The sequence below is a fragment of the Elephas maximus genome, chromosome 27, assembly GCF_024166365.1.
Source record: "Elephas maximus indicus isolate mEleMax1 chromosome 27, mEleMax1 primary haplotype, whole genome shotgun sequence".
Classification (NCBI taxonomy): Eukaryota; Metazoa; Chordata; class Mammalia; order Proboscidea; family Elephantidae; genus Elephas; species Elephas maximus.
In genome coordinates this window covers 19746803-19759018 of record NC_064845.1, presented here as the reverse complement: position 1 = coordinate 19759018, position 12216 = coordinate 19746803, and the positions used below count along the sequence as shown (strand labels likewise).

Here is a 12216-nt window from a genome sequence, read left to right as displayed (position 1 = left end):
CAATCTGCATGCTGAGCAAATAATCCAAGAAGCTGGACTGTATGAAGAAGAACCCAGCGTTAGGAAGACTCATTAACAACCTGCGATACGCAGATGACACAACCTTGCTTGCTGAAAGTGAAGACAACTTGAAGCACTTACTGATGAAGGTCAAAGACTACACCTCAACATAAAGAAAACAAAAAATCCTCACAGGTGGACCAATAAGCAACATCATGATAAACGGAGAAAAGATTGAAGTTGTTGAGGATTTCACTTTTCTTGTATCAATAACCAATACCCATGGAAGCAGCTGTCAAGAAATCAAATGACGTATTACACTGGGCAAATCTATTGCAAAAGACCTCTTCAAAGTGTTAGAAAGCAATGATATTTTCAATCACCCCATATGCATACAAAAGCTGGACAATGAAAAAGGAAGACAAAGAAGAATTGACATATTTGACTTATGGTGTTGGAGAAGAATATTGAATACACCATGGACCACCAGAAGAATGAACAAAGCTGTGTCGGAAGAAGTACAGTCAGAATGCTCCTTAGAAGCGAGGACAGTGAGACTTCTTCTGATGTACTTTGGGTGTGTTATCAGAAGGACCAGTCCCTGGAGAAGGACATTAGGCTTGGTAAAGTAGCAGGTCAGTACAAAAGAGGAACACCCTCAATGAGGTGGACTGACACAGTGGCTGCAACAATGGGCTCAAACATCGCAAGGATTGTGAGGATGGAGCAGGACTGGGCAATGTATAGAATTGCTATGAGTCAGCTGACTCGATGGCACCTAACATACAACTTACTGAATCTTGAACACCGAGTCATTTCTCATTTAATCTTTCAAAAAACCTGCATATTATTAACCCATTTTCTAATGAGTTCCGACTCCAACATTATGGTTTAGTTCCCAGGTTGGCCTAAAATCTAGAAACTCAGTTCCTGACGTAGGCCTGCTCTGAACCCTGTGGAACCTCAGTGTAGCCTGAGAAATGATAAAAACACTGAGAAATTAGCACTGGGTTTGGCCTTGTGGTACTGCTCAGTCTAGACTCCTTCTTATTTTGTCTCAGAACCAGAGCCGGATCCGAAGGGACCTATCTTCTAGGGATCTTGACCTTGTAATGATCTTCATGATGAGCTAAACTTCACAACACCATTTCTGTCACAAGACCGATCCCCTGAGTCCCAGCCTCCTTGGGTTTTTGAAATGATCCTCTTGGGAGGCTGCATGAGGTAGTTGGGCTTGCTTTCCAGCTCCAACTCCTATTACCTCTAAGATCTTGAACAAATTACCTCACTTCTCCAAGTTTCCGTTTTTTTCATCTGGTAAATTATGTTAACGCTACTTAGTTACCATTAGATACCAAGGTTCTTGCAAGACTAAATGAGAAATTACTCTGTATTCAATATTCAGTAAGAGGACACTATCATCAATAATTATTCTTTCCATGAAAGGCGTGGTAGAGCCCTAATTTAGCATCTCATCTGACTTAACTTTACTGCTAATCCTGTTTTCCTTTAGGCTTTTCATTTTGGCAAGCTACTAAGCCAAAATTTCAGCGCTGAAGTTCAGAATTGCTGCCTTAAATAAACTGACAAGAATACAGCCACCTTTTGGGAGAAGAAAATACACACCCATAAAACTGAGGTGTGAACAGTTGTTCTCTCTGAGATGATATTGATGCTATGCGGCCAGTGAGCAAGAGAATGACATATTGAAAATGTATTAGTTATCAGAATAACTGACCAGTTTGAACAATTTATGCGAACAATACCCAAAGAACTTTTCATTCCTCTGAAAAAGGAGGCATGGTCAATGTTTTTTGCTTCTTTCAGACGTAGCTGTAAGTGATATACTTGCTTCTTGCCTTTACTAACAGCTGTATTGATACCCCACTGGGAATAGTTAATGTTTTTGTCCCATTATTTTATATTTCTGCCTCCTTGAGAAATAATTACGTTTATTGTTGGACCTGAAATCTGCAGATAAACTATGATTATCTATTATTTCTTAAATCGGTGTATGCAGTTTCTAGACATTGATAAGTCACTAAATAACAGGTCATGAAATAATTCTGTTGGCCTGAAGGGTTGTGCTGTCAGGAATCAAAAAGGTAAAGGTGTTATCTGGCACTATCAATGTACATACCCACGTTTGCAACATGTAATACTCCAGAAATTATCTGTGGCATCTTTCCAGAATGGGCACTCTCCATCAAATGCCCATGGCCATGTTTTCTTCTCCAATGGTTATGAGCATGGAGACTTTTAATGTTGCCTTCCAGTATACAAGTAACTGCAGAACAGCCACTCCATTGAACTCTGGACACTTCTTTCCTTCCAAGACGTAAAAGCCTATCCATTCTCCAGAATGCTTTTGCAAAGCCTTTATGTATGGCCTCAAACTCACCGTGCAATGCTTTTGTCTTTTGGGGAATGAAAGAGAAGCGGTCTTCTATTTTCCTGTATTCTTCCTTAAACACCGTGTGAAAAGTATCGATTAGTTTTTGCTGTTCAGGGGTCATTTGGTAGGAGGGATCAAATCTGGAAATTTGATGGAGAAGTAAAACTGGGAGTTCCATTGATGCCAAGTCTGCTGCTGAGACACCATGATGCCCATCAAACAAACCAAAAAAGCACACGTTGGATTTATTGCCAAAATTATTCACTATGGCGAATTTATCTTCCATGGTAGCTCTCCATGTAGAATTCCTGTCTTCACAAATGGCTACTCCTTTAATCAATAAATGGCAAACTTTCTGAGAATATACGGAACTATTGTCAATGTTTTCAATAATCTTATAATATGCTGGTACTTGTTTCTTCCAAATTAGTTCAAAAGCATTATTAATGGTCTGTAGGGTTTTTTCACTGAAGATATGAGATGACAATAGTTTAGTAATTAAAAGCTGCCTCTGAGCAACAATCTCTGATCGCAGTGGTATCTTCTCACCCATCCAGTGAAAACCCAATGAGGTCAGGGCTATATGTTGCTTTTTATGGAAGAAAAAGCCAGGTAGATCAATTTCGTGCTTGCATACGGAACAGGGAAAGGTGATCGCTTGCTCAGAGGTCTCCTGCTGTTTATGGTCGTCAATGTTTTCCAATGGCCTCTTCTTCCTCTTTTTCTTTCTAAAATATTTCCTTTTGTATGAAGTTGAGATTTCCTCATCTGAATCAAATGTTCTCATTTTCCATTCTCTTGATTTCCAGAACACCCTACAAAGAGGATGAAAGATACTTACATGTCAGGAATAATGCAAGAAAACTTTCTTCAAGCAGACCCTTCCCATTGCAATTTGCTTTGGCTCCTCCTGGTTTTACATAGACCTAGAGTTAAATATTTTGCTCTAGCTGTCCATAACTCCCTCAAAACACATACTAAGTACTAAATAATTTAATGATTGCTCTGTGTGTGCCTGAATGAAATTAGGCCAATCCCCCACAAAGTGAGCTAGACATCTAAGAACAAATACTCAGAGAAATTTGTAGAATATTTCATCCTAAACTCGTGAAGTTATATGCTTGAAACTGAAGGTTTTGATTTAAAGCATGAGAATAATTACTTTTGCTCTCCATTTTGTCTGGCTTAAAACAATTTTGTCCTAATTAAAGAGTTGGCGAGGAAGTGAATGGGCCATGTCAAAACCAAGTATAATAACAAAAAGAATCAATAGTAAGCACAGAATTTTTTAAAGACTACAATAGGGAAGAGGTGTGGACTGAGGAAAAGACAGAAAATTTGTGGAGTTGGATGATAAATTTCTAGAGGGCAGACACCCTTTCTTATACTCCCTTTCAGAAGCATCTAGCACAGTGCTTAGCACATGGGGCCCTTTTTATCCATTTTATGCTACAGGCACAATTTGTAGGGCAGGAGCTCTTTCCAGGGCCCTCTGGAAACGTTAAGGAGCCCCGGTGGTGTAATGGTTAACAGCTAGGCTGCTAACTGAAAGGTTGGGGATCTAAACTCACCAGTTGCTCCAAGGGAGAAAAGACCTGCAGGTCTACTGCTAAGATTACAGCCTAGGAAACCTTATGGGGCAGTTCTACTCTGCCTACAGGATTGCTATGAACCCAACAGCACATAACAACATGGAACTGTTGGAGACCTGAAAAAAAAATTTGGTTATAAGATATTTTAAAATCTGAAAAATCAAAGTAACTTTTAATGTTTATGATTTGGGATATTTTGGAAACTAGTCAACTTTAATTCCCCTCGTATATAAATTGTATTCAACATGAGTACATTTCAATATATTAGATATAATGAGGGGTGGGACACTCTAAAATAAAAGTGCCTAGAGCCCACAAGGACTTAAAATATTCCAGGCATATAATAGATACATTGCTGGTTGTTGAGATGAGAAATAAGTCCACTTAATAAGAACAATGATATAATAATAATAATAAGATCTTTTAGCATAAAAGTAATAATCTTTTTTTAAGATCTGTACAAAAGGATACAAAGTAGAAAATGAAAGAATGTCCTTGTTTCCTCACCCCACCCCCAACTCTCAAATTCACTCCCAAGTCATTAGAAGTTTGATTATCTTTCTAGATATTTTAATGAATATATGTATTTTTTCTGAAATGTAAGTTGTATCATATTTTACATAACATTCTAGAATCTGCCATTTTCACTGAATACTAAGTCATGAACAATAAGTTTGAATATGGAGAGACAAAGCAATATATTGTGAATAATGTGGACTTCTGGTTAAAAAAAAATCAAATCTTCACTTACCAATTTACTAATTAACCTTAGTCAAATTATTTAATCTCTCTGAGCATCTTTTTTTTATTATTTTTAAGCCTGTAAAGTGCTTAGGATTGTTTTTAGCATCAAATGAAGTAAAAGGTAAAGAACTGGACACATAGGGACACCCAAAAAATGCCTGCTCCTAGAGAATAAAACCTTGAAATAAACTTAACCAGGGACATGAAGGACTTAAAATTATAAAGCACTACTGGAAAAGATTAAAGAAGACTTAAATAAATGGAAAGATGTTCTGTGTTCTTGGGTTAGAAGAATTGACATTGTTAAGATGTCAAGACTGCCCAAAGTGATCTGTAGATTCAACGCAATCCCAGTCAAAACTCTAACAGCCTTCTTTACAGAAATGGAAAAACCAACCCTTAACTTTATGTGGAATGGCAAGAAGCCCTGAATAGCTAAAGCAATGTTGAAAGAGAAGAACAAAACAGGAGGCCTCACACTTCCTGATTTTAAAACACTTTATACATCTACAGTAATCAAAACAGCCTGGTACTGGTATAACAATGAACACATTAAAAAAAAAAAAAAAACAGTTGCTGTCAAGTCGATCCCAACTCATAGCGACCTTATAGGACAGAGTAGAACTGCCCCATAGGGTTTCTAAGGAGCACCTACTGGATTAAAACTGCCAACCTCCTGGTTAGCAGCTGTAGCTCTTCACCGCTACACCACCAGGGTTTCTAATGAACACATAGACCAATGGAATAGAACAGAGAGTCCAGAAATAACCCCACACATGTATATTCAACTGACTTTTGACAAGAGTGCTAAGTCCATTCGATGGGGAAACAAGAGTCTCTTCAATAAATGGTGCTGGGAAAATTGGATTTCCACATGCAGAAAAATGAAACAGGATCCATGCCTCACACCATATACAAAAACAAATTCAAAATGAATTAAGAACCTACATGTGAAAACTAAAACCATAAAATTCTTAGAAGAAAATACAAGGCCAATGCTGTCAGGCCTAGCTTTTAACAATGGATTATCTAATATAATAACAAAAACACAAACAGCAAAAGACAAAATAAATAAATGGGACCTCATAAAGTTAAAAACTTTTGTTCATCAAAAGACTTTACCAAGAAGCTGAAAAGACAAGCTACTGACTGGGAAAATATCTTCAGAAACCATATATCTGATAAGAATCTAATGGCCAAAATACATGTAAAACTTTGACAACTTAACAAAAATAGACAAATAACCCAATCATAAAATGGGTGAAGGACTTGAATAGACATTTCCCCAAAGAGGACATTCAAATGTCCACCAAACACATAAAAAGATGATAAATGTCATTAGCCATCAGAGAGATGCAAATCAAAACCATAATGAGATACCATTTCACTCCCACTAGGATGGCTAATATTAAAAAAAAAAAATACATAACAAATGTTGGTGAAGATGTGAGGAAATTAGAACCCTTAACCATTGCTGGTGGGATTGTAAAATGCCACAGCCAAAGTGAAAAACAGTGTGGCAGTTCCTAAAAAAATTAAAAATAGAGCTACTATACGACCCAGCAATTCCACTGCTAAATGTATTCCCAAAAGACTTGACAACAGAGGCTTAAACAGACTCGTACAACAATGTTCACTGCAGCACTATTCACGATAGCCAAAAGGAAGAAACAACCTAAATGCCCATCAACAGATGAATGGATAAACAAGATGTGGTAATACAACAATGGAGTGCTACTCAGCCAGTGGAAGAAACGAAGTCTGGATACATGCTACAATATGGATGAAGCTCGAAGACATTATGCAGTGTGAAATAAGTCAATCACAAAAGGACAGATATCGCACGACTTCACTCATATAAAAAGACAAGAAAAGGCAACTACATAGAGACCAAAGTTTATTAATGATTCCCAGGGGTAGGACAGAGGGGACAAGGGGGGTATTTAATGGAGATGGAAAAATTGCATTGATTAAGGGTCGGGTTGCACAGCTGATTGTTGTAATTGCTGTCAACAAGTTGCACACCTGTAGAAAGTTGAATTAGCGAAAGTTGCGCGGTAGGTATATTTTCAACAGCAGCAACCAAAAAAAGAGTAGCTACTGAGGCTGCTTATGTACAAGCAAAAACCTCAGGTGATTTGGTTCCTTGGTTTGGAGGTTTAGGGTCATGGTTTCAAGAGACATCTCAGTTAATTGGCCTAACAACATGTTTAGTGCTTCTGTTTTATCTCTTAGTTCATTGCATAGTGTCTGAGGTCTTAAAAGCTTGCAAGCTATCATCCAAGGCATGACAATTGGTCTCTATTTGCCTAGAGCAACAGGGGATCAGGAATAGGAGAGGATATGGAATGTGGGGCTAACGGAGTCCATGAACAATTGCCTTCTTTGCCATGAGACCAGAAGAACTGGAGGATGCCCCGTTACCATTATTGAACATTTTGATCAAAGAATCAATAGAAGAATCCTGATCAAAAGGGGGAAAGTGTAGCACAGAATTTCAAATTTTCATGGATTCCAGACTTTCTGGAGCCATGGGGGCTAGATGAACCTCTGAAATTAAATGAGGAAGAAATTAATAAATTTTGTAATAAAGGTGTTGAGACAACTGGTCAAACATTTGCAAAAATAAAATTAAGTTCCTTTTTACAGTCTGTATTCCAGATGGCTTAGATATTTAAACATACCAAAATTTTAAAGTTATAATTAAAGTACCTGAAAAAAAACTGCAGATGGCTAGATATTTATATAGCTTTTGAGGGGGGAGCATGAAACCAAGGGAAAAATCATTGCATCATATATGTAACTATATATTTTGTAAAAACTGTGCATCAAACAATACCAAAAATAAAGAAGAAACACATATACACAAAAGCATGCATTGTATAGGACTGAATCTTCTTAATATATACAGTGTTAACGACTAAACAAAAGTCAATTACCCATAATTAGATAAATGTAAAAGAACCAATATGAGATTAGGTCCCCACATAAAAAGATATTCCTCGGTACTGTCTAGGGTAGGGTGAGAAAAAAACACTCTCAGACATTGCAAAAGGGAGCGAACTTGGAGTACTTTTTCTAGGAAGCATATTTACAGTAAATATCAAAAGTTTTCAAAACATCTTTGCTTTTTGACTCAACCATTCCATTTCTAGGAATTCAGTTGGAGACTATAACCAGATGTACTTAACTGTGTACATAAGAACACTCATCACCGTGATGTCTGGAAAGTTGAAACGGATATAAATGTCCAACAGGAAGGGATTCATAAAATAAAACAATGGGCTATCATGAAGTCATTACAAATGATACTGAGAAAATCATTGTTTTTTAGAATAGGTAAAGCTAGCTATGTTAAACATTCATGTAGTACAAAAGGATATACAGTGAAATGTAAGTCTCCATCCTACTCCTTTTCCCCCCAGTAAGCCCCTTTCCCAGTTACACAACAGAGGCAAACCGTACTGCTATTTTCTGGTGAATCCTTTGACTTAATTTATGTGTCTGTGCCCGTATGCGAACGTGCGTAGGTATATGACCTCCTCCCCTTTTAACTACCTGTATTATTTACAGCTCTGTACTTTATTTCTTTTCCATTATTGTGTTGTTGTGTGCTGCTGAGTTGATTCCAACTCATAGTGACCCTATATGACAAAATAGAACTACCCCACAGGGTTTCCTAGGATGTAAACTTTCTGCAAGCAAATCACCAGGTCTTCTCTCTGGTAGAGTGGCTGGTTGGGTTGTGACCACCAACCTCTCGGTTGTGCCACCAGGGTTCCCTTCGTTTAACATAAAAATATATTAGCAAGTGGAAAAACGTGTACCATGCTGGATGGATTTTGTGATGCCATTAAAAAAAAATACCTATCTACCTAGAAGGCTGTATGCCAAGGAAGCAACAGTTTGGCTCAGATGACAGACCTGTGTCTCCATTTAAAAGCAGATGACCCTAAACCCAGGAAGATACAACAATTTGCTCCAAGTTACACAATTGACGAGCAGCACACTTGATGTTACAACTGGGAAGCATAATCCAGGTATGGTCCAGCCAGCACTGACTACAGCAAAACTTTGCTCTAGATTCTCTACTGTGTAAAGATGTTTAAACTCCACACTGAATACGTCTCATTATAGAGATATGAATGACTCTCTAATCATTATAGAGATATTAGAAAATAAACATAACCCCCCTCAAAACAATCTAAGAATGATTCATAATCACACAAGTCAGAGAACTCTAATTAGTGTTTACAGAGTTTATGACACGCAGATGCAATTTTTTAAAATAAAAATTGGATTAAGTTTTGAGTGATAATGTAAATCTGTGGATACAAACTGAACTGCTAGTAAACAAAAGGCCTTAAATCCTTTCCTGTCCCCCACCCACCTGTCCCCCACATACCTGTCCCCCACCCACCTGTCCCCCCCACCCCGACTAACTTCAGGAAGTACAGGAAAAAGAAAGAGGCTGGATTGGATAATTTCTAAAGTCTCAAATTGCTCTGTTCTGTGAAGCCAGGTTTCTTGCCTGAAATTTCTGTCCTGTTAGATACTTAATTGAATGTCTGCTGTGTGCCAGGCACTATTTTATTTATACAACAGTGAACAAAGCAGGCATAGTCCCTGGTGAAGCTTATATTCTGGTAGAAGTGACAGACAAGAAGCAAAGAAAACAAACAATATCAGATACAGATAAGTGTTATCATGAAAAATACAGCAGAATAAGAGCATATGCCCCTCTTCTGGAGAAGGTGGTTATAGGCATGTATCACTCTTCCATGTGCACAGACAGTCCAACGGAAAACCAAGATTTCATTAGGTAGTTACTAAGAAAGAAGGGCAAAAAAAGAATACTGCAGACACAATTGTTTCCTGTCTTAACCGGTTATCTAACAAAAGCAAGAAAGTTTACCTGAAAGCCTTATTAATTTCCATGTTCTTTTGAAATTGGTCCTTTTCTTTGCCATCCTGTTCCCCTCCTTTCCCCAAGTTCTGTTCCTCCAGCTTGGGTGGTGGTGGTCGAGGTGATGCTGATGATGTTGGTGGGGGTGGCGGTGATGGCGGTGGCTGAGATGGTGGCGACGGTGGTGGTGGGGGTGGCGGTGATGGCGGTGGCTGAGATGGTGGCGACGGTGGTGGTGGGGGTGGCGGTGATGGCGGTGGCTGAGATGGTGGCGACGGTGGTGGTGGAGGTGGTGGTGATGGAGGTGGTGGAAGTGGGGCTGATGGCAGTGGTGGAGGTGGCGGTGATGGCAGAGGTGGTGGCGGGACCACTGGCTTGATGGTAGAATTCTTTGTGTGGAATGTTTACTACATCACCTGAGCCTGAGTCAGAACTCCCTTTGTGAGTCTGAAAGACTGTGAAGCAATAATGTAACAACTTGTATTAAGTAACAAACTTCACAAACTTACCTTTGGAATTTCTGAAAGAAGGCTAAAAAAAAAAAAGCATTGCCATCAAGTCGGTTACAACTCATACCGACACTATAGGACAGAGTAGAGCTGTCCCATAGGGTTTCCAAGGAAGGGCTGGTGGATGTGAACCACCGACCTTTTGGTTAGCAGCTGTCGCTCTTAACCACTGAGCCACCAGGGCTCCGAAAGAAGGCTAAATCATTAAATATGCTGTCTTATACCTGTTCCTGTAAAGATTACAGCCTGGAAAACCCTATAGGGCTGTCATAAGGGGTCACTATGAGTCAAAATTGACTTGATGGTATCTAATGACACAATAATATACCTCCACAATAGGAAAAAATATGAGTAGTAATAATAAAGTCATTTTTTTTTTCTAATAAGTTGTGATACTTTCAAAACAGTGATTCCAGGAGGCTATGCCCTTATTGTAGAGTTTCTGGGTGGTGCAAATGGTTTACATGTTTGGCTACTAACTGAAAGGATGGAGGTTCAAGTACACCCGGAGATGCCTCAGATGAAAGACCTGGAGATCTAATTCCCAAAAATCAGCCATTGAAAACCCTATGGAGTACAACTCTGCTCTAACACAGGGTCACCATGAGTCAGAACTGACTCAACAATAACAGGTTGTATCCTTACTGTACAGATCAGTTGACTCCCACCTAGCACAGGGCACTTCAAGTGACTGCTCTAGGGCACCTTCTCCTATCTGCCTCATGGATCCTGCCCACTCTATCTTGCTGTTCCAAGACACTGCCTGAAGGTTATAGATCTTATTTGGACTGTCTTTTTGATTCTTGACCCTGGCTTCACTCCTGACCAATATGTTTAGTTCCATAGCTGCATAACACTCCCTTGACGCAGACTAGGCTAGAACAAGAGTCTTAGAGCAACTTGCTTGCCCACTGAAGAAGTTTAGACAAGCCCCACTGCCTCCTGGACACTTCCATGGGGATGTATCACAGTCAGCTCAAAGTCAATGTGTCTAAAATGGAACTCGCCATCTTTCCTCCAGAGTCTTCTCTTCCTACCATCAACTTGTTTAGGCTGGAAACCATACTGCCCAGAATTCCCCTTCCTGTGTGGTTCCAGGTAAGAGCTGGCCAAGAAAATAGTTGTATGAGACTTGGGGGAATGTAGGAATGACTCAGGGGCCACTACACTCTGAATGTTGTCCTGGTTCAATGAGATGACCCACAGAAACAGAGATGCCCAGCAGGCTCCAGCTTGTCCTTGTTCTTCTCTATTCTGCCTCCAGTTCTTTCTCCAGATTGCTGGCCCTGTAACCAACAGTAGCCCAAGGCCCATCACCAGACACCTGCCTGTGGACCCACAAAGCAACTGCCTTTTCTAGACTTCTCAACAGCCTCACCTTTGTGGTCCCACTTCAGCAGCTAGACGTGCTTTGTTTCTCACACTGACTGGTTGATGACTTCTCTGATCTCCCAATTCCCCTACCCAGACTTTTACTTGCCCAGCTCCTCCCACAAATTGAATAAGGCTTAATTTCAACAGTAAATCCTTTATTCCATAAATCCTAAATTCTGCTTTACTGATTGAGCCCTAGCTGATATGGGCGCCATCACCATCCAGTCTTTCCTTTCAGGATATCAGAACTTGTCCTACCTCTCTCTTAAATATCCCTCTGCTCATCTACTTCTCTCCAACCCCATGCTGTTCCACGGTACCAACATCTCTTGCCTGGAGTACTGCACTGGTCTGCTAACTGGTCTACCCTCTTCCCACATTGTTCTCTCTCAATGGATTCTCCTTAGAAAAACCAGAGGCCATTGTCTGCCTGAGGCCATTGTCTGCCTGAGGCCCTTTCCTGGCTTCCCTTGTTTTGGGGATAAACTTTTAAATGTGTTTGACAAAGCTCTGTCTCTTGGCTTCTGCTACCTTCTCTAGCCCATGTCTCATCATTGTCCCCTCACTCCATGCCAGTATTCTGTAGAGCTACTGAACAAATATTTGCCAGTTTGGTAGGAAATGGTATTTAATTACCTTAATCCTCATTTCTTCTTACTCACTGCTTTCTAAATCTTGGATTGGAAACCTCAATAT

The 12216-nt window shown here is 39.6% G+C and overlaps 1 protein-coding gene across 1 annotated transcript in view; it reads right to left on the bottom strand.

The window, feature by feature from the left end:
- Positions 1–9669, bottom strand: part of PP2D1 (protein phosphatase 2C like domain containing 1) — a 38951-nt gene extending 29282 nt beyond the window's left edge. Inside the window, exons 1-2 of the mRNA XM_049870692.1 lie at positions 9647–9669; positions 2141–3210 (exon numbers count right to left, since the gene is read on the bottom strand). Of these exons, the coding sequence (XP_049726649.1) occupies positions 2141–3210; positions 9647–9669 (1093 nt within the window). The remainder of the gene's footprint in view (positions 1–2140; positions 3211–9646) is intronic.
- Between the last annotated feature and the right edge of the window lie 2547 nt (positions 9670–12216).